Source organism: Lithobates pipiens, unplaced genomic scaffold (genome assembly GCF_037356315.1).
Source record: "Lithobates pipiens isolate NorthernLeopardFrog02 unplaced genomic scaffold, aLitPip1_a1.2 Scaffold_3, whole genome shotgun sequence".
In the NCBI taxonomy this organism is placed as follows: domain Eukaryota; kingdom Metazoa; phylum Chordata; class Amphibia; order Anura; family Ranidae; genus Lithobates; species Lithobates pipiens.
The window spans coordinates 52,871,816-52,894,175 of NW_027507790.1; the positions used below are offsets into that span (position 1 = coordinate 52,871,816).

Consider the following 22,360-nt stretch of genomic DNA (forward strand, 5'->3'; position numbering starts at 1 on the left):
CACATGCACAGTAGGGAACCGTTGTGCAGCGTTGTGGCTTCAGTTGCAGATTCCCTCACCGAGAATGGCGCCAGCAGCAGCTGAGAGCCGAGCGATTGCTCGGCTTCAGCATCGCTGGACTCCAGCTAAGGTAAGTGTCCATTTATTAAAAGTCAGCAGCGGCAGTATTTGTAGCTGTTGACTTTTAATATTTTTTTTTATTTTTTATGTGGACTCCTGGGAGTCCACCGGGACTCCGCGTTTTTTTTTTTTTTTTCAAAAGCCAGCAGCTACAAATACTGCAGCTGCTGACTTTTAAAATCGTGACACTTACCTGTCCAGCGCACCCGCGATGTCGGCACCCGAAGCCGATCTCTAGATCGTCTGTCGTGTGCTGCCGCCGCCATCTTTGGTATGGGAATCAGGAAATGGAGCCTTTCGGCTTCATTTCCCGGTTCCCTACTGCGCATGCACGAATCGCGCTGCGCAATAAGGACGGTCCCCGCTGCCTCTGGGATCTGTGTGTTTCCCAGCAGGCAGCGGGGCACTTGCGGAAAGGGGCGGGCACTTGCAGAAAGGGGCGTAATCTACGCCCCTTTCCGCAGAGAGCTATCCCGGAAGTGGGTGCAGAATACCTGTACAGGTATCTGCACCCCCCTGAAAGGTGCCAATTGTGGCGCCGGAGGGGGGGGGGGGGTTCCGATGAGCGGAGGTCCACTTTAGGGTGGACCTCCGCTTTAAAGAGACTGTCAAGGACACAACTTGTGTAACATTTTATATTGACTTTATAGCAAACATCCTAACAGATCTTTCCAAAATGTATACATATTTACAAAACTGAAATAAAAATGACCAAAACTCATACGTTCACTTTAAAATAGCAAGGTGATGTCAGGAAGTCATGGACTCCAAGCTCACAATTCACTTCAGGCCCTAGAAGAGTTAGGCTGAACTCCTGGGTATAAAACTTCTACACTACTAAATGTACCAACTTAAAAGCCTTGGGCATTGCTGAGCTATAGCAAGTAATATATGCCAAATATTCAATTCCATAAGGATTACAAACAATATAGAAAGTGCCCACACACAGCATTTTATAGGAGTGAGCAGTTTCAGAACTGCCTGGAAAAAGTAATACAATGCAGAATGTCTAGACATGGCTTTATTATGAGGCTGCACAGTGAAACTACAGCATTCAGATCATCAAAAACACACATTAACCAGGATTTTCTAACACAGGTAAAAAGACTGCCCTGAAGATGGCAGATAACGATTTATGAAACCCTGCGCTGAAAGAAATACGTTGCCAAGCACTGCTAAAAATGCAAGCTGTCTGGCACTCTGGCTGATCCAATGACTCTAATGGTTTCTGAGTCACCAACTAAGAACATGAACATAGATCAAAGGTTCCAACTTCCCTGGCTGGGTTATTGTTATGGCTCAGTGACTTATATTGTCCTGAAGGTAAAGAATAACCATGGAAGCCTATTGTATTTCTCTTAGCAGAGCTTTCCTCTAAAACCCTGCTCTGGTACCACCCAAATTCATCCAGACAACCACTCCAGGATCAGGCAGACATTGCTGGCTTCTGCTGTGTCACAGCCTGATGTAAATATAGAACATAAAGTGGAACTCAAGCAACTACGTTTGGGCTCGGTGGGTTAAGATTAAGGTTTGTAGTTTTAGCATATTTACTTTGTAAATATTGTACAACCACTGAGGAAACTTTTCTCTGCATTCCTAGGACAGCAAAAAGTGATGAAGATATAAAACACTGACAAAGGTGGTAAGCAATCCCACCCTATCCTAGGCAGTATTGGATTCATTATCTTCTGCACCCTACTATATGGATAGTAGTTGTAAGGACTGTCGTAATAAAAGTAATAATAGCACTCTTCCCGAATCACCAACAGACTAGCAAGTAATGCCGTCTGCACTGAATCTGTGAACACATTAACAACAATCAATACATTTTTTATTAAAACATGAAGATGTGATATTTTGTAAAACTTAAAGATAAACTGCATGTATGATTTTAATTGCACAGTTAGTTTGGATCAATTTAAAAAGGGGTTGTAAAGTTGTTTTTTTCCCCTATTAAAATAACGGTTATACTTACCTGCTCTGTGCAGTGGTTTTGCACAGGGCAGCCCGGATCCTCCTCTTCTCAGGTCCCTGGCTAGAGCTCCTGGTCCCTCCTTCCTGTTGAGTGCCCCCACAGCAAGCAGCTTGCTATGGGGGCAACCACGCCAAACTGCAGCTCAGTGTGTCCATTCAGACACAGAGCTGTAGGTCGGCCCTGACCCCTCTCTCTAGATTGGCTTACTGAATTTGACTGACAGCAGCAGGAGCCAATGGTGTCACTGCTGTGTCTCAACCAATCAGGAAAAAAAGCTGGCCAAGACACTCGTAGACATCACTGGATAGAGAGGGGGCTCTGGTAATTATTAGGGGGCTGAGGGTCTTCTTTTTTTATGTCATCTTATATCTTTTTTATTTTTACAGGTTTTTTTTTTTTATTTTATCTTAATACATAAACCTCTTAAGGACTGGAAGGATTTACCCCCTTAATGACCAGGCCATTTTTTTACTACACGGCACTGCGTTGCTTTAATTGACAATTGCACAGTTATGCAACGCTGTACCCAAACAAAACTGATGTATTTTTTTTCCCATAAATAGAGCTTTCCTTTGGCGGTTTTTGATCACCTCTACGGTTTTTATTTTTTGCGCTAACAAAAAAAAAAAAAACCGACAATTTTGAAAAAAAAAATACACAATTTTTTTACTATAACAACCGCCCCCCCCCCCCCCCCCCACACACACACACACACACACACACACACACACACACACGTGTAAACAAAATTCTTCATCAGTGTAGGCCAATATGAATTCTACTTATTTTTGGTTAAAAATAAATAAATAGAAAAAAAAAAAAAGGTTACAATTTGCAATAAGCGTATATTGATTGTTTGCGCAAAAATTATAGCATCTACAAAATGGGGGCTAGATTTATGGCATTTTTAGTATTTTTACTAGTAATGGCGGCAATGAGCAATTTTTAGCAGGACATTGCAGTGGACAGAGCGGACATTTGACACTTTTTTGGGACCATTAACATTTCTACAGCAATCAGAGCTAAAAAAAAATAGCCACGGATTACTGTATAAATGTCACTGGCAGGGAAGGGTTTAACAGAAGGGGGCGATCAAAAGGGTTGTATGTGTTCCCTGGGAGTCTAACTGTATGGGGGCAAACTGACTGGAGAAGGAGAGAGATCACTGAGCCTGATCACTAGAATCAGCTGATCTCGCTCCAACTCCCCTATCAGGACAGGGATCTGTCCTTTTTACATTGACAGATCCCCATTCTGGCTCTCGTTTCCATGATCGCGGGTGGCTGGTGGACATCTCGATTGCTGGCCACGAGCATCGGGTCCCCCGTTATACAGCGAGTGTGTGCCCGCTACAGCTCCTTAAAAGGAGCTGCCATACACCTACGGCGATTTCCGGGAATGTGCCGACCTGCCGCCGTATGACGGCGACTGGTTGGCATGTGGTTAAGATAAAAAAAATCTTCTGACTTTAAGCATATCTTATACTTGAGTGACATCTGGGGAAGCGGATAATCACTCTAGTACTTGGAGAGGAGAGGTGATGACATCATGATCTCCACCAGAGGATGCCTGAGTCAGCTTCCCCAGTGGTTCTTCAGGTATAAGATGTGCATACTTACATTGCAACCATTACAATGCACCATGCAAGATTTGACAGTTGGACTCGGCGAGGGATCACCTAAACAAACCTCTAGGTTCATGTGAGGAAAAAAATGAGATTGCTTAATTGTGGCAAAATAGATTTTTATTAAACATTAAATGATATATATCCAAAACTAAGCCCCCCATTTTACCTTCACTTCTATTCCAGGGGGCATTGGTGATCAAGAACATTAAGACCTCATGTACACTGCTGCTCCTAAAACGCAAGGTTTAGGAGCTTTTGCTGTTTTCTTGCCAAAGTCCCTCAACTCCATAAAAGTCTGTGTCCATGTGCACACAGGCTTTTATAAGATTTTAGGAGCAGCAGTGTTTAGTGGCAGTTAAACATACCTATATTGAAAGCAGAAGAATAAAAGTCACTAGAGGAAAGTTCTCAAAAACACACGTGGTAAAAAAGCGGAACCAGTACTGCTTTTATAACCACATGACGGTACCACTTTCTTTGCCACTTTTAGTGTTTCTATGTTGCCAGGAGAGTTAGGTTTATGGGTGGGCAGTGTACACGTAGGCTAAGGCCGGCCATGCACAGATTTTGCTCAATTCCCCCATCAACAGAGACAATTCGGGAATCCCTCGTGTAATCCCAAGTGAATCTGGCAGGCTGGTTGTACCAAAGTTGAGCGGTCAACTTGGTACATTCAGCCTGACCATTAATGGTTCGAATCTTCGCCAGTTTCTGCTGAACCAGCTAAGATTCAAACCACGTATGGTCAGCCTAAGAGACCTGACAGTGGTTCCAACCCCTCAAAATGATCCAAATTTAAAAGAAAAATAGTTTTGCCTTTAGGTATACTTTAAAATCAACTATGCAGATAACCTAATGCCAAAAGCTACAGGTCAAATGGTCTGCAACTAGTCATACAGCACCACAAAAAGGTATTTCTACAATACAAAATGATCATCAAGTTTTCTTCTGGTTGTTCCTATAAAGCCAGGATTTTTTTTTCAACATTTAAACCTTGCGTTACACTTAATTTGTGCCAAAGTGCGGAAATGGTAATAGTGTCCATCCTGAAATTACTTTATGCTATTCTAATAAGGTAATTTGCAATGTGCGCTTCTCCAAACGATAGGAGTGCCTGTGGTCCAAGAGAGTCTCAACGTGCTTAAAAACAGAGCGGCACCTCTTCTGGGATCAGGTGTAATTTTACTAATGGCTGCCTCGGTACATGCTGTTCATTGCTTGTAGCACTCACTGCATCACTGATTAAAGTGCAAAGCTGTTCTAGGCTAAAACAGTCATCATATCAGATATCAATTGTATTTCTGCAAAAACATGCAGCAACAACTATTTGTGGCAGAGCCTTGCTTACTAGAATATTTATCTAACATTTGAGGAGGGCTGTTTTACTTTAAACTGTCAGATTTCAAGCTAAAAGGGCTTTCATAAGTGCTTGAATAATAACTGTATATAAAAAGGTATAGCCAATCAAAAAGTCATGGCTGGTGTAATATAACCAAGCTGATAATGCTGCCTTTGTATCAGCCAGATTAGAGAGACCAAATGGATGTGGTGGCCATAGACAGCTAGAGGACTCCCAGAGAACAAAGGGCATGGAGTCATCTGGTCATTGAACATGCTGGTATCTGCTAGTATGTGTGTCTTGTGACCTTACCAATGGGCAGGGTGTGTCAGGTTGGACATTACGCCACTGGATATTTCAGTGGTAACTTAGGAGTCATGTTTTAGAAAGGGGTAAAGTGGTGACACGAATGATGGGGGGCTCTGGGCCTTTACCCCTAGCTATACGTCAGGCATCATGTCAGTTTGTGAATGTACAGCTGTGGGTAAAAGTTTTGAGAATGACACAAATATTACATGTTGACAAAGTCTGCTGCCTCAGTTTTTATGATGGAAATTTGCATATACTCCAGAATGTTATGAAGAGTGATCAGATGAATTGCAATTGCAAAGTCCCTCTTTGCCATGAAAATGAACTTAACCCCATTAAAAAAAAAAAATTCCACCGCAATTGTGAAGAAGGCTACAGGGCGCCCATGAAACACAAGCAAGCACCAGGACTGTCTCCTACAGTGGATTCAGCTGTGGGATCGGGGTACCACCAGTGCAGAGCTTTCTCAGGAATGGCAGCAGGCAGGTGCGAGTATCTGTACGTGAGAAGACTTTGAAGATGGCCTGTGTCAAGAAGCAAAGAAGCCACTTCTCTCCAGGAAAAACACCAGGGACAGACTGATATTTTGCAAAAGGTACAATGATTGGACTGCTGAGGAGTGGGGTAAAGTCATTTTCTCTGATGAAACTCCCTTTCGCTTGTTTGAGGCATCCAGAATAAACCTTGTCCAGAGCAGAAAAGGTGATCACAACCATCAGTCCTGTGTCATGCCAACAGTAAAGCACCCCAAGACCATTCCTGTGTGGGTTTGCTTCTCAGCCAAGGGAGTGGGCTCACTCACAAATTTTGCCTAACACAGCCATGAATAAAGAATGGTACAAAAACCCCTCCTGAGAGCAACTTCTGCCAACCATCCAAGAACAGTTTGGTGATGAACAATGCCTTTTCCAGCATGGTGCCATAAGGCAAAAGTAATTAAAGTAGCTTGGGGGAACAAAAAACATTGGAATTTTGGGTCCATGGCCAGGAAACGTCCTAGACCTTAATACTAGAGGTCGACCGATATGGGTTTTTCTCTGGCCGATGCCGATATTTAGAAATCATGGCGGCCGATAGCCGATATATGATGCCGATTTTTTTGGGCCGATATGTTAGGCCGATTTTATTTTATTTATTTATTTTTAATCCCCCTTGATCTAACACACCTTTCCCACTGGGGCGTTTAAGGCGCTTTTGGGCTAAAAATAGCGCCTGTAAAGTGCCTGCAAAATGGCTTCCCTGCAGTCTGTGTGAAAGACAGAGTGCTTTCACACTGAGGCGATGCGCTGGCAGGATCTTAAAAAAAAAAAAAAGTCCTGCAAGCAGCACGTTTGGAGTGGTGTACACCGCTCCTCCACCACTCCTGCCCATTGATATGAATGGGCACCACTGCCGAAGCGCATGCAATGCGATTTGGCAGCGGTGCTTCATGGGCGCATTTAACCTCTTCCTTGGCCGCTAGCTGGGTTATATGTGCCCCACTAGCAGCCAAATAGCACCGCTAAAATGATGGTAAAGAGCCGCTAAAACTTGCGTTTTACCATCAACGTCTGCCCGCTCCAGTGTGAAAGCAGCCTTCATAAGTGAAACAGAAAATTTCTTACACTTAAAGCGGAGGTCCACCCTAAAATGGACCTTCCGCTCATCGGATTCCTCCCCCCCTCCGGCGCCACAATTGGCACCTTTCAGGGGGGAGGGGGGTGCAGTTACCTGGATAATCCAGGTAACTGCACCCACTTCCGGGCTAGCTCTCTGCGGAAAGGGGCGTACATTACGCCCCTTTCCGCAAGTGCCCGCCCCCTTCTGCAAGTGCCCCGCTGCCTGCTGGGAAACACACAGATCCCAGAGGCAGCGGGGACCGTCCTCATTGCGCAGCGCGGCTCACGCATGCGCAGTAGGGAACCGGGAAATGAAGCCGAAAGGCTCCATTTCCTGATTCCCATACCCAAGATGGCGGCGGCAGCACTCGAGTGTCGATCTAGAGATCGGCTTCGGGTGCCGACATCGCGGGCACGCTGGACAGCTAAGTGTCACTATTTTAAAAGTCAGCAGCTGCAGTATTTGTAGCTGCTGGCTTTTAAAAAAAAAAAAAAAAAAAAAAAAAAAAAAAAAAAAAAAACACGGAGTCCCGGCGGACTCCCCATTAAACATTTATTAAACAAAACAAACCTCCAATCAGTTTACTTGTATGTATGATCTAGATTAAAAAAAAAACAAAAACCTATATATTAAATAAAAACGAGTAGTCAAAACTTTTGGACAAAAAAAAAAAAAAAAAAAAATGGGCTAACTTTACTGTTTTTATTTTATTTTTATTTTTTAAATGGTGTATTTTTTTCCCAAAAAAATGCATTTGAAAGACCTCTGTGCAAATGCCGTGTGACATAAAATATTGCAACAACCGCTATTTTATTCCCTAGGATCTCTGCTAAAAAAATATATATAATTTTTGGGGGGTCTAAGTGATTTTCTGGCAGAAAATACAGGATTTTTACTTGTAAGCAACAAGTGTCAGAAAAGATTTAGTCTTTAAATGGTTAAACTGAGAACTTCTACACAGAGATGACTTCATTCATTCATAAGTGTAAACATTGTATCATTTAGTTCTTTTCTTGGCAGTCTGCCCAGAGAGGAGGAAAGTGTTGCTATGACGACTCAGGCAACTCACACTGACTTCTTACAGAAGTCATTTCAAAGTCCCGCTGTAGAATCGGCTTTTTATCAGCACAATCGGCCGATGCCGATTATTTAAAAAACGGCAAATATCGGCCGATATATTGGCCGGCCGATATATCGGTCGACCTCTACTTAATACCATTGAGAACTTGTGGTCAATCCTCAAGAGGCGAGTGAACAACAAAAACTCCACAAATTCTGACAAACTCCAAGCATTGATTATGCAAGAATAGGCTGCCACCAGTCAGGGTGTGGCCCAGAAGCTGAATGACATGCCAGGGTGCAATGCAGAGGTCTTGAAAAAGAAGGGTCAACACTAAAAATATTGACCAATAAAATGCTTGTAATTATACTTCAGAATACCATAGTACCATCTGACAAAAAGATCTAAACACTGAAGCAGCAGACTTTGATAAAATTAATATTTGTGCCATTTCTCAAAACTTTTGGCCACGGCTGGAAATTGTGTGACTGTGTTGCATTTTTATGCAGTGTATTCTTGCAGTGGGTCACGCTGGATTGCACACCAAGCATTTGTTTTATATATATTACATATAAGTCTACGTGTTTAGCAAAAGACACTGTAGTCATTTACGTCTAACCCATTTTCAATAAGGAGTAGAAAAGATCAGCCCCATCACACTGAAATTTTTCAACAAGTTAGAAAATGTGTTCAGATTTCAGGGTTTAAGGTGCACAAAAAGGTACCCAATGAGCAATTGTTCACAAACAGGTTGAAGATAATTTGGGCATCTCCTATGAGTTTTATTATGCGTTTTTTATCATCATTGGTTTACTTTTGTTATAGGTTGTATTTTAAGTATGTGCCAACGTCTACAAAACAAATACCAAGTTGGTCACCAACGATACCAATATTAAATAACCTTATATCTTGTTCCCAAAACTGGCTCCATTTTTTACCATGTCAAAATCAGAAAAAGATCATTTGACTTGCTTGAACATCATCTTATACTGCAACCATGGCATAGTGGAATCTGTTGGCTATGACGGATAACACAAACTGCTAAAGGAAACTTTCTGCTGCCTTGATGTGCGACTATGGCATCCACAGGTTGCAGCATATGCACTACAAGGCCAGCTGATACAATTTTTCAGCCAAATTGCCAGTAGAACCAAGCTAATATACTCCGTTACTCACAAGGCCTCAACTTCTTAATTTGCGCTGTCACTTTCACAATGCTAATATCAGAGCATGTGTTAGACATAAAATGCTGCAGTTCATTACTATTCCATGTTAATGTATGCATAAAGAACACCAGGTCATTAGCCGGAAAACCGTGCCATCTATCATTTACTTAGCTGTAAAGCCAAGCATTGTGTGCTCATTGCCGGCTGGAAATTGGAACTCTGAGGTAAATGCTGCTCTGAAAGAGCCATTCAATGATCTCTCCTCTACGAAATGAAGCTGGCAGCAAGTGCTATGGAAAGATAAACCAGCAAAAGGAACCAAAAATCGAATTCTGACACTAATGCAGAAATGTTCTCTGCCATCACAGATGTGAGAATGAGGCAAATACAAACCTTACTAATGTACAGGCTTATTACCGAGGAGTGCCTGAAGCAAAGCTATAACACCATACATCATGTAACACTGATATAACAGCATTGCAGAAAGAAAATGCCATGTAATTGATAGCATACAAACTGGGTGCAGGTTTCAGTTGTGTTTAACACACAAAAAGCAAACACATTCTTTAAGGTGGCTTGGTCACAAATATCACACTTGAAATAAAAGCGGCCCTGGGTAATAAGATGGTAAAGAAATGTCCTTGATTTTACATACATACAGTATACATGCATTCTTTGGTTTCAAAATGTTCACCAAAAAACAGTGGTCTTTCAGAATTCACAACCAGTAAATGCATTCCCATTGTACCAAACGCGACCAAAGACTCAATTCACTACGATATATGTGTTTTTATAACACTCCATTTTAATCAGCATAATTATATAAAAATTGTTCAATTCACAGAAATAAATATCCCGCAGGCTTGTAGTAATTTTTCTGCATGAAATTGCCATTTAATAGTTGAAAGAATAATTTTTTTACATATTAAATTTTAATCGCACTTTTTTTTAACACCAGCTCATATGGGCCCCTTTTTCTGTTTTTTTTCAAAAGACATCTACTGAAACTCAGAGTTATCACCAGCCTGAAAGCTTGTGTTATTTTAAGAAGAGATAACAGGTGATGTAATCTTTATAAATCAATCTCTACTTTAATTTTCTCATAACAACTATTATATTAACGTTGACAGCAGCAGTGGTAAAAACGTCACTACTTAGAGCTTTCTAAAGGGGAAGTTACATGAAAATGAATGAACAGCCCCACACCACCTGTATAAAGAAAGGTATATAAAACACCGACCAAGCAAATAACGGCATCATTCAGAGAACATTTACGTACCTTTTTTTCCCTTTTGTTCTAATACAAGTGGTATAGCTCCCAACTGTCCTTTATTTGGAAGGACTCTCTCTCCTTTAAGACTAAATCCCTCTGTCCTTCATACAGCCTCAGTTGTCCCTTTTTTATATCAGATGTCAACATCTCTATACACAATGTACTATTTTACTACCATAAGTTTTATGCTGCACTAAACTTTTTATGCAACATCTATATTACTGCATTCATTATTTTGAAAAGTCAACAAAGGAACAAGTGGTCAAAAAATAAAACTGGGGCCATGGCAGAGATGTGAATTTTGCCTACATAGTGTGTACTAAAAGAGGTCCCTTTTGCTCTTTATAGAAAGTTGGGAGGTATGTGGTTGTAATCCACTTTAGACCTCCCATTTTCATGAATGGTCCACTTTAAAGGCAATCATGTGCTTTGCCCATGCAGGGAAAACTGGCACATTACAATGCTTCTTCTCGCCAGCAGAAACTTACTCCACTCCATTCTGCCACCATAAAGATGAAATACCTAGTACTTTCAGGTATGGAGGAACATTGTTCCTCTTCCACTCCTGTGACGGCACAGGAATTGGTGATTGGCCCAGCTGTTTCACATGGCAAGCTCTGGCTACAGCAATCAATACCTTACACAAGACTTCCTTTCAACAAACCCAGTTTATGAATTGAGAGCCAAAGGAGCAAAAATAAAGGTGCTGCTAGGTGGGGAGGGCATCTAAGAAAAATGCAGAGTTACGGGCAAAGCAGGAGTAGGATTTATTTAAGCAGGTTATGGAACATCTACATGTTTACAAACCCTTGTGACAATAGCTACATAAAGGCCAGTATAATAACAGCCTAACAACAAGAAAAAAAGCTTGGTTAATTAAGTCTAAAGATTCCCAACCGGCATGCCTTTACTCCAATGTTAGACAAAAAAGAACCCTTAAAAGATCTTGACAGTCTTAACAAGATCATTTATCATGACTTCCACTCTCAATGTGTTCCACACAAACCAGGAGACACCAAACAAAACAAAAAAAAAAAAAAAAACAATCATGTGCAAGTAAACTTAGAATATTTAGATGTGACTGCAGCCACAGATGGAAAATGTATAGTGGTCTTAAACACAAAACCAAAAAGGTAATATATTGCAGCTTACCAATCATTAGATGTGGTGGCTGCATTTTTTTTTTTTTTTGGGCTTTTTCCCCCCCGGTGATCTGGCAAGTAATACACCTCCTGTATTAGAGTACCTCCACTTTGGAAGAAGAAGCAACCGAAGACAACTTTTTACAGCAAAATTATTGGGGATAATTCTCACCAGCTGCCTGGTTACAACTGATACGCCTAAAAAGGAAAACAAATGTAGCCACCACATCTAAGAATTGGTAAACTGCAATATAATAAATGTTTGGTTTTGTGCTTAATACCACTTTAATATGAAGTTTCCAACTATTATTTCTACAGGAAATATCCCCCTCATTAATTACATTATGCTGTACAAGTTATGGTAGATCTAGACGTGCTCTCCCTTTCATCTGAAGCCAGACTTTGGATCACACTTCAAAAGGCTACTGACAAGCGTAAAGTAAGTGATACAACACTTCTTCAGCCCCTGTTTTAGCCCAAAGTTTGCAGACAAACGTGGGTGTAGGGGGAAGATGGTGGTCAGCAAAAGCATGGCTCAACAGCGCATTTCTGCCCAACCAATCCACCCAACCCAGACCACGTCTAAACTTGGCCTGAATCAGCTTATTGGTTTGGTTGCATCACTTACATAAGACTGTAAAAATATTAAAGCTTTTTGAAAGTGAAATAGTATGTTATTTTTAAAATGAATGGTTAAGTGAGCCTTTAAACGTGTGTATAATCTTACATGGATCTGTATGTCAGCCATTCTAGACTTTCATGGGAGCCTACTGTGGCAGTAGTATTGTTAAAAGGAGAAGTTTGGCTCTCAGCTATGCTCTGCAGACACACACTGGTGTGCCGGGCTGTAGAGGGGCGAAAGCAGATTGCTTCTGGCATGCTGAGAGCCAGAGCCAACTGTCAATCATGCAGTTGGACGAATCCCAATAATATACTCGGGATCATTCCATGTGGGTCTGTCATGTCAGCCGACAATGGGCAATAGCCCACTAAAAGCGGACTCTGGGTCACAGGAGAGCAAAAGGCATCACTATGACCCAAAAGTAGTATGGCCAAAAGCGCTTTCTTAATGCACTGTTAATGTTCCTAAAGTAATATCATAAGATCAGCACACAGCACATTATAAGAGGGTTTAAAAGCATTAAAAGGAAGAGGATCCTGGTCCTCAAGGGTAAATGACTGATATGGCACGAATGCAGATGGACAGAGATTGACAGTAGATTCAACATGTCGAACCTCCATATTGTCAAGAAACCTTTACAACAAAAATTTACATCTGGCTAAACAATTCTATGTTTATAACAAACTTTCAAGGAACAGAAGTAAAAATAGGAGATGCATTATCCAGAAGTTAATCTCATTACTAGAATGGTCAGTAATACCGTATATACTCGAGTATAAGCCGAGATTTTCAGCCTCTTTTTTGAGGCTGAAAGTGCCCCCCTCGGCTTATACTCGAGTCATCGCTGTCTGCCCGCTCGATCAGCGTGTCGAGCAGACAGACAGCGGCCATTCTAGAATTCAAAAGCCGCGCCTCCGGCTCCGCCTTCGCCTGTGATAGGCGGAACACTGAATTTTCCAGCAGCCTGTGTTCCGCCTATCACGGGCATCGTCTCATCCTCGTACTACGGACGAGGATGAGACGATGCCCGTGATAGGCGGAACACAGGCTGCTGGGAAATTGAGTGTTCCGCCTATCACGGACATCCGATAGGCGGAACAGCAGTCAGTGGGAAATTGAGTGTTCCGCCTATCACCGACGGAGGCGCGGCTTTTGAATCCTAGAATGGCCGCCGACGAAGAGCTGAAGGACGGAGGCTCGGGACGGGACGGGCCGGGCCGGGACGGGCCGGGCCGGGCCGGGCCGGGCCGGGACGCAGGCTGGACGGGACGCAGGCTGGACGGGACGCAGGCTGGACGGGACGCAGGCTGGACGGGACGCAGGCTGGACGGACACAGGCAGGCTGGACACAGGTAGGCTGCACGGACACACACACACACACACACACACACACGGATGCATGGACACACACACACACACACACGGATGGCATGGACACACACACAGGGATGGATGGACCCACAGGGATGGACGGACACACAGGGATGGACAGGCATGTCTCACCCTCGGCTTATACACGAGTCAATAATTTTTTCCAGTTTTTTGGGGGTAAATTGGGGGCCTCGGCTTATATTCGGGTCGGCCTATACTCGAGTATATACGGTAACTCATAATTAACAATTATACTGAATTGGAACACTAAACACCTTTAGGGTTGGAGACGATAATTTTAAAAGATTGTTATTACAGAATGTAGCACAAATAACAAGAACAGTACCTTAGGCAGCCGGATGTGTTTTTAAAGACTGTGGTCCATTCTGCATCACGGGGCTTTGAGTCTTCATTGGGTTCATTCTCCCAGCCAGAGTGAGGAATGATCACCTCATTAGTTAATGTTTGAAGGCCATGGTTGATGATAACCATCTTCAAGGGTTCATACGAGGACAGGTTCCACAGAGTACCTTTAGAAAAAAAAAAAACAGAGTTCTAAGTGGCAGATGTACAAGTCAATTAACTATGCCTAAATGCAGTGAGGCAGGCCTAAAGATATTCCAGCAACACACTGGGTAATCAGATGGCCAGAATTAATTGGCCTGTTGCAATGCAATTGTTTGAATCTGTGCTAAACCTTGATTGAGACAAATGGCCGCAACTACTGTATACTTTCAGAAACAATGAACAAATGCTACATTCATTGGATTTATCTTGTTATAGCAAACCTATATAGAGAGAGTTGCAAAATTGCAAGAGGACACTATACCATGTATAGAATATGCTATATTAAAAAAAAAAAAAAAAAAAAAAGAAGAGGCACATAGAAAACAAAAAGCAAAAAGATAAAACTAGATATATTTAAAAAAATATATATTTTTTTTAAGATTGCAGGGCACAATTAGCTTAGGTTGCTACATTAGTTGACAAATATTGTATCATCACAGAGTGGTACTGTGGATACTCCACATACTAAAAAGTGCCACGTTGCGATTGATTTAAGAAGAGTTTGAGTAGTGAAAGCTTGGACTTTTTAGGCACAACAAAAACAGAATATATAGAAAAATATAAATATTTATAATATGTAAATACAAATAAAACATATTAAAATCTGCATTGATATTCCAATCAAGAGAAAAGTTATTGCAACTGTATATAACCTTGATAACAATTACAGGGAATCAAAAGGAAGATAAGAACATTCCTCAAGAATGATAGATCCCAGAGTTCAGTTAGAATACAGTAAAGCCATGTGTACGCGATTGTACTCTACATGTTGCACGCCATGGGCTTCTTCAGGAGCATTTATGGTGATATCTAGTGGAAAACATAAAAACTTGTAGCTACAGATAGACTAAACGCAGGACAGCTGTTGAGGAGCCAGGTAGTCCCATCAAAGGGTATGGATGTATATGAATTTTCAATTTCATGATTAACTAGTAGATACAGGTGGATAAGTTGGTGTTTATTGTAGCAAAGCAAGGGGTAAACACAATAAATAGCAGGAGGGAGAATACCCAGGCCTTTGGTGTTCAATGGTTAAGACCATTGATTGAAGATATCGTATATGGCCAGGAAAACAGGAAGCCCCACAAAAAAGCAGACCAAGCAAGCTGCTAGACAGTCTAGATGGGAGCTCCTCAGACATGTCAGCTGCCCTTGCAGTAGCAACACTGATGAATGTAGCCAGGAAGTTGTTACATTGTCTGCATCTCAGATATCCCTAGCAGTAATGATTATTCTACTGAAGCAAAGTGAAAAGGGATATTAGGAAGAGCACATTTGCTGCATATCATATGATACCAGTTAATCAATACTGCATTTGCTTAATTTGCCATTGATCACGAGAATTGATTAGGGATGACCATCCTTCAGCATACATAAAGACAGGAAGTTATGCCACTAAAAATTGTTCACTACTTTCAAATTGTGATAAACACAACTAATATAATTCTGTAACAGCTGTTGTGCAGAAATCATATGTGCATTAAAACGAACAGTGTGTACAGCACACTCATCTGTAGTGACAGAAAACCAAGACTTCCCTAACCAATAAAATTAAGTGGCTAGCAGGAAATTATCATTACATAAAATAAAAGTGGTCACTATGCAGGATGCGTCAGCCCAGCACAAAATGTATAAAATTATACCAGGATTTGGTTATATATATGTACGAAAGACAAAATACAAATTAAGAGACTACCAGGGAGACACTTTATAGGGGCTTATTCTACCAGGTTTGTGAGATTTTTTTTTTACAAATCATATTGGGCTGCCATGATAAAAAGGATGTCCGAAATGAATATAAGCTATAGCTGGTGGGCTGAAAAGGACTCACTGAAGGTTTTGTCAATCCTTTATTTTTCTTGCCATTACTATTGGTATGATCAGGTTAAAAAAAAAATAAAAAAAAAATGTAAGAGACCCTGCCATTTTACCCATTCAAGGAAAGTATACTTAGGCATACCCACGTTTATAAACTTCCTCCCCATTTCCCCACTGCAGGAGTCTAATCTGGGCAAGCTGTGGTGTCAGATGGCGTCATCACTGCCAGTCCTTCTTGTTACTTACCAAGGCCCGAGCACTGACATCAGCAGACACATCCCTTTTACTTGTGTCCACCACCATACATGGTGGCGGACACAAGTAAAAAGGGACGTGTCTGCTGATGTCCAACCATAGGACTACAATTCAGAAGGCCTAAAGACGAATGTTTGATCAAGAGGGAGCTTGGTCTTGGGTGTGAAAATCAGCCACAGGTTTACATTATCCACCACCCAGCCTACAAAGAATGAGAAAACTGGTCTAAAGTAACATGATATGAAAAGTGTCTGACTTTTCTTGGCAACTTGGTGTCCAGCTTCACTTCTGCTTCTGGAACTACCCAGATGTGACAGACCATGTATATGTTTACCATATAACACCATGTGGTACCCATGTGTATTTTTTGGCATTGACATAGGCACAAGTCATGTGTGCCTTACGGTAAATAGAGATGAATGTAAAGGTGGGTGAGGCGTGCCATGCATGAATTAGAAAAGTTTAAAAGTGGTATCTATAGCAATTTTTAAAAAAGGGGAAGGATTAGTAATCCCAAAAGGTTTTACTGCTGTAGGTGACTGCATTGGAGATATTCCTGTCCGGAAGTTTTTCCTCGGGACAGGAGGGGAAAGAGCTCTAACAGCATAAGAGACAGAATTAATTAGCAATTCTTGACTGTTATCTGGCCTATAAGCCTTTGCAAAAGTTTACCTGGTAGGGACACATGTATAATCTCCATGGAGCTACCAAAGCAGCTGTCGTGTCTGCCACAGAGGTCTCAACCCTTGCTACAAACCTGTCCAAAGTTTGTATTTAGACGCAACTCACTGCCCAGCTTACCGATAAGACACAATCCCAGCAGAGCACACTCTTGCATTACATTGATGGCTTATATATATGCCACCCTGGTGAAATTTTCTGACTGCACTTACACAAGGTGTTCCTCCAGGAGCAAAGCAGAGTCTGATTGCTCAAAAGTTTCAGCACACTGATGGAAACTGGGGTCTCCCCTGAGGCTACAAAAACCCCAAGTGAAGCCAAGCTTCAGTACTCCTCTTCAGCCTTGAAGACTGGCACCCATTAGTATTTTCTTTTGCTAAGGGAAATATGACTTTCTAGATAAAAGCACATCAAATTCAACAGACTTAAGCTGACTTTGTCAGATGACTAAACTTGATATCCCAGTTTCCATATTTAGAGACAGAGGGGACTTGTTTCCCTGTGACAGAATCATGTGCTGCAACTATCTGGCATACTGTTGTGCATAAAAAGATTACTTTGAACATAACTATCACGAGACCCAAGACTTGCATGCAGTAGACCAACTCCAGTCCTCAAGTACCACCAACAGGTCATGTTTTTAGGATTTCCCTCAGGATGAGGGAAACGGCGGTGGTAATCACAAAGGCAGTGAAAATGATCAACTCACCTGTGCAAAATAATGGAAAGCATGAAAACATGACCTCTTAGGGGTACTTGAGGACTGGAGTTGAGAAACATTGCAGTAGATGGTGGACAGATAACCACCTGCAAAAAACACAGTAGGTAGACATTTACTTGCAAAGAAAAACAATGCTTATTGGCTGAAATAGCTCAGGAAGGCCAAAAATTCCACTTTCAATTCTGGGTCTTCTAAGGCAAGAAGGTACTGTTTTCTATGGTGAGGTGCGATGATCTCATTCTGCCTCATATGAACAGTCAATCCCAAGTGAATGGCAGATCCATAAGATGTGGCATTTATCAGCCTTCCCTACACAAGACAGGCCTGTAGCTTTTGGTCACAGATTCCCATCCATAACCAGTAAAATAAAAAAGAGCAGCATGCCCAAAACACAAAGAAAAGCCCCATCAGCACCCACAGTAGTAACCCTCTAGGGGGAATTCTGCAACCAACGCTGACCCATAGTTCCCCGCTTTAGGAACTACCAAATCCCTGGTAGGGACAGAGGGGGGGGGGGGGGGTTTGAGAGCATGCTGAAGGTGGAAGTACATGGAATACTACTTAGCACATTTAGCAAAAAACTGCAGTGAGCCACAGCCATCTGCCACGACTGCAGACCGCCACTAGCTGGAGCATAGGTGCTGCTGATCTGTAAGGGGACCATTGTTACAGGGCAGGGCTATCAAAATGTGTACAAAACCCAACAGATGGTTTCTGAAAGAACCAGGCTGTCAAACTGAACTCTGCACAAAGCAGGGAATCGCATTAGCTTAATGGCTGCAACTGGAGAGAACACCAGGAACTGGATTGTCTGGCTGATCACACCCATCAAGTGACTGACTTTCTCGATGCAAACCAAAAGGAGTTTAGAATTCCTAGATGTTAAACGAAGAATGGTGTTGTTCCACAGAGTGTGTGTGTTGGAAGGGTTTGGTCACCAGCAGAGACTGCCTTTTGGAAAGTCTTGTTTTTTTTGTAACTGTGCTTTGCAGTTAAAAGGACAAATTCACCTTTTTTGTAACATAGTCAACTTTACACTCGTATCAGAGTGTAACATATTACTGTTGCAGAAGCCCCCCACATCCCCCTCCATGTTCAATCATTGTGACAGAGGGCCGGGGATCCCCTTCACCCACCCGTTGTCATAATTTAAAAAAACAGCAGGGCTCCACCCACCTGCCAGCATCATTCATTTACAGAGTTCCATCAATGGGAGAACTAGTATAGACAGCCTTTGCAGCCAACAGCTTGTACCGTAGTTCTCAATGAACTATCAGTGCGCTGTAGAGCACTCTAGGTAGTTTGATTTATTTTTCTTATTAAAAAAGGGAATGCTCTCTGTAAGATTTATTCTCCTACATTTCTTACCAAGGGCAGGAATATTCCCATATTTCTGGCATTAGGCTGAATGGTATTGTAATGTTCTTTTTGCACATGTTTTATAAGTACCCACTGTTTTCGGATTGCGATATACTGTATATGGCACAAACTCTTTAAAAATCCTTTATTATCATGTATTTTGGCTGTGTATGTTGTGTTTGCTTGTTAAAAGTTAATTCAACTTTATTCCCGATTGAAAAAAAATAAAATAAAAAAGGTAATGCTGGATCCTCTGTCAGCTTCCTCACTTCCTGCCTGGGAAAAGTTTGTCCCCAAAATAGAAAGCGAAGGGAAATCTCTCGAACCAAAGCCCTGGATAGCAGTAAAACTGACAGGGGGTTCTATCTTTTGACCATTCTATCCAAAAAAAAACTAAAAAAAAAAAAACTGAGCATATATAAATTTATAAATTATGAAATGTAAAGTGCTAATTGAAGTGTTAGCAAGGACACACAACGTGTTCCAGCCTTCAAGTTAGCTTTCTGCCAAGCTGTTAAGCTAGACAAGGACGTCACGACAATAGCAGCATACTGAGGAGTGCTGCACTGGATGGCAGCTCTTAAGAGGAAAAGTCATGTTTGTTTTTTTTTAAAGTGCCTGGGAGGGCTCCTTGCCATTTTCACCCAGACTCTTGGGCCCTCCCTTAGAAATTATAGACTGGCATTTTCACATCAGCTTAAAGAAAAAGTAAGCCAGGGGTGTCAAACTCTTGCCAGATTTCTGAATGTGCTATGGGACTGCCATTCAAACACTGCAGCCTAGTAAAAGGGAGCCAAGGAATGATACAATCGGCCAGGCCTCAGACATTTCAAGTATGAGAGGGAAGACCACAGAGAAAAAAAAAAAAAGTTTTCACTTAAAGTAGTAAACTTAAAGTGGGTCTAAAGGATTAAAGGATAAGTTCACTTTTAAAAAAAAAATTTTTTTATCAGGCTCAGGATCGGATCAAGTGTGTGGTTGGAAGAATTGGGTAATTTCTATTTTATGTTCAGTCTGCTTCTTGAAAAAAAAAATAAAGGGCTCATCTATGAGCTGTCTATGGCACCACAACATGTTGAGCCATTTAAATTAAAATATACTTTTGTCAGTGTAGCGCCCTCTGGGCCCATTTGAGTAAGCCCATACATGGATTAAAATAATGCCAATTCAGCAGGGACCAGCTGAACTTTGATGCATGTTTGGGCATTGTGGTTTTCCCTTTGCGATTTTCTAAATTGATCAGCGATGTAGGCTATAGCCTGCAATGTTGGTCAGAATACAATGACACAGTAAGGAGGAGTCCCTCATCCACCTCAAATGTGTGGATGGGGGAAGCAGGCAAATTTTTTTTTCCATTCAACCCATTGGCGGACTCATCTATGCGCTGCCTAAGCGCTACAGAGAGATCAAGGGATTTTCCTGGAGGGCAGGGACAGGCTTTTCTATACAGGATGTGGCTGCTTCCCAAAGCAAACTGTAAAATTCTGCACACCTTTTGTTTTGATCCACTAGGAATATATTTAGCAGATTAAAACTGAAAGTTCAGCTGGTTTTAAGATTAGTTACCATGTTATCCAAAACAATGCCAACTCAAACTAATCAAAGGGCTCATCTACACTGTAGCATTCCTCCCCAAAGTATGAACAAACCGACGTCATTATCTGTCCTGTGTTTAACCACCTCAAAACTGGCCACTTTGACACCCTTCCTGCCCAGCCAATTTTCAGCGCCATCACACTTTGAATGACAATTGCGCGGTCATGCAACACTGTACCCAAGCAAATTTTCTTAGAAAATTCTAAATATAAATATAGTATATATAAAATATATACTATATAATAAATAAATTCACTGATGCTGAGGCTGCACAGATAATCAGGGACCTGATTATCATTGTAAATGTTGTACTCATTGTGGCCTGATAGATCGCCTCTCCTTTTCTTACACGCTGTCTTTGTGTGAGAAAAGGAGAGCCAATAACTGGCGAGTCTACTTACGTTAGAGCTGCACGATTCTGGCTAAAATGAGAATTATGATTTTTTTTTGCTTAGAATATAGATCACGATTTTCTCACGATTCTCGCAGCGTAACATCTTTCACATTAAAACAAAAAAAATTGGGCTAACTTTACCTTTTTTTAAATTCATCAAAGTGTATTTTTTCCCAAAAAACTGCGTTTGAAAGACCGCTGGGCAAATACAGAGTGACATAAAATATTGCAGCAATTCACAGTTTATTCCTTAGGGTCTCTGCTAAAATTATATATATATATATATATATATATATATATATATATATATATATATATATATATATATATATATATATATATATATATATATATATATATATATATATATAATGTTTGGGGGTTCCAAGTAATTTTCTAGCAAAAAATATTGATTTTAACTTAAACTGTCAGGAAAAGATTTATACTTTAAGTGGTTAAACTTCCTGCATTTACAGGTTGTTTAAAAACTTGGCAGACTGCCTGGATTTATTTTTTCACACAGAAGTTTATCCCTTTGATCTAAGAAGGAAGAGTTAGTTACAATGTTTCACTTGTCAGAGTGCCAGGATGTTTTCTTTTGACAGCTGAGTGAGCAGATAAGTCTCTCCACTAATTATATGAAAGAATCGACAAACTATGCAATAGAAATAGTCAGGGGGATTGAATCGAGATCACGATTCTTTAACGATTAATTGTGCAGCGCTAGCTTACGTGTGACCACCTGCGACTGGACACAGCTGATTACATGGTAAAGGACTGCTGTGATTGGTCTTTTACCTCAATCTGATCTGCTGTGTCCAAGGGAAGCACGGCACGGGGGGAACGCATGCCGTGAGGATATAAGTAACTGAAATAAATAAATAAATGTATAGGGATGCCCTCCGAAAACTTAAGAACCACGTGTAGCCGTACATCAGCTATAGCACAGTATTAAAGTGGTCTCCAGGACAGAGATTGAATCTCCCAAAAAAAAAAAAAAGCCCAAACACCTTAACCACGAATGGTGCACGACGATGTATGTCGGCAGAATGGCATGGACAGGCATATGGGTGTACAGGTACGTCCCTTTAAGAATGCCGCGGTGCCATCGCGTGCGTGCCGGTCAGGACCCCCACAAGTCCGGTCACGGGTCCCGCGGACTAGATCGCCATGGGGATACCCACGATCGTCTCACGGGGAGGCTGAATGGGGAGATGCCGAAGTAAACAGCATCTCCCTGATCTACCTAGCAACAAGTGACACTGATCTCTGCTCCCTGTGATTGGAGCAGAGATCAGTGTTCACTAACACACAGCCCCGCCCCCCACAGTTAGCAACACGGCCCTAGGACACACTTAACCCC

The 22,360-nt window shown here is 41.6% G+C and overlaps 1 protein-coding gene across 7 annotated transcripts in view; it reads right to left on the reverse strand.

Moving 5' to 3' along the window:
* The window catches only part of ARVCF (ARVCF delta catenin family member), a 1,038,475-nt gene that overhangs the window by 95,170 nt on the left and 920,945 nt on the right, over nt 1-22,360 (reverse strand). For all 7 annotated transcript variants that reach the window (XM_077461693.1, XM_077461692.1, XM_077461694.1 and 4 more), the window contains one exon: nt 13,953-14,136. In XM_077461693.1, coding sequence (XP_077317819.1) covers nt 13,953-14,136 — 184 coding nt within the window. The remainder of the gene's footprint in view (nt 1-13,952; nt 14,137-22,360) is intronic.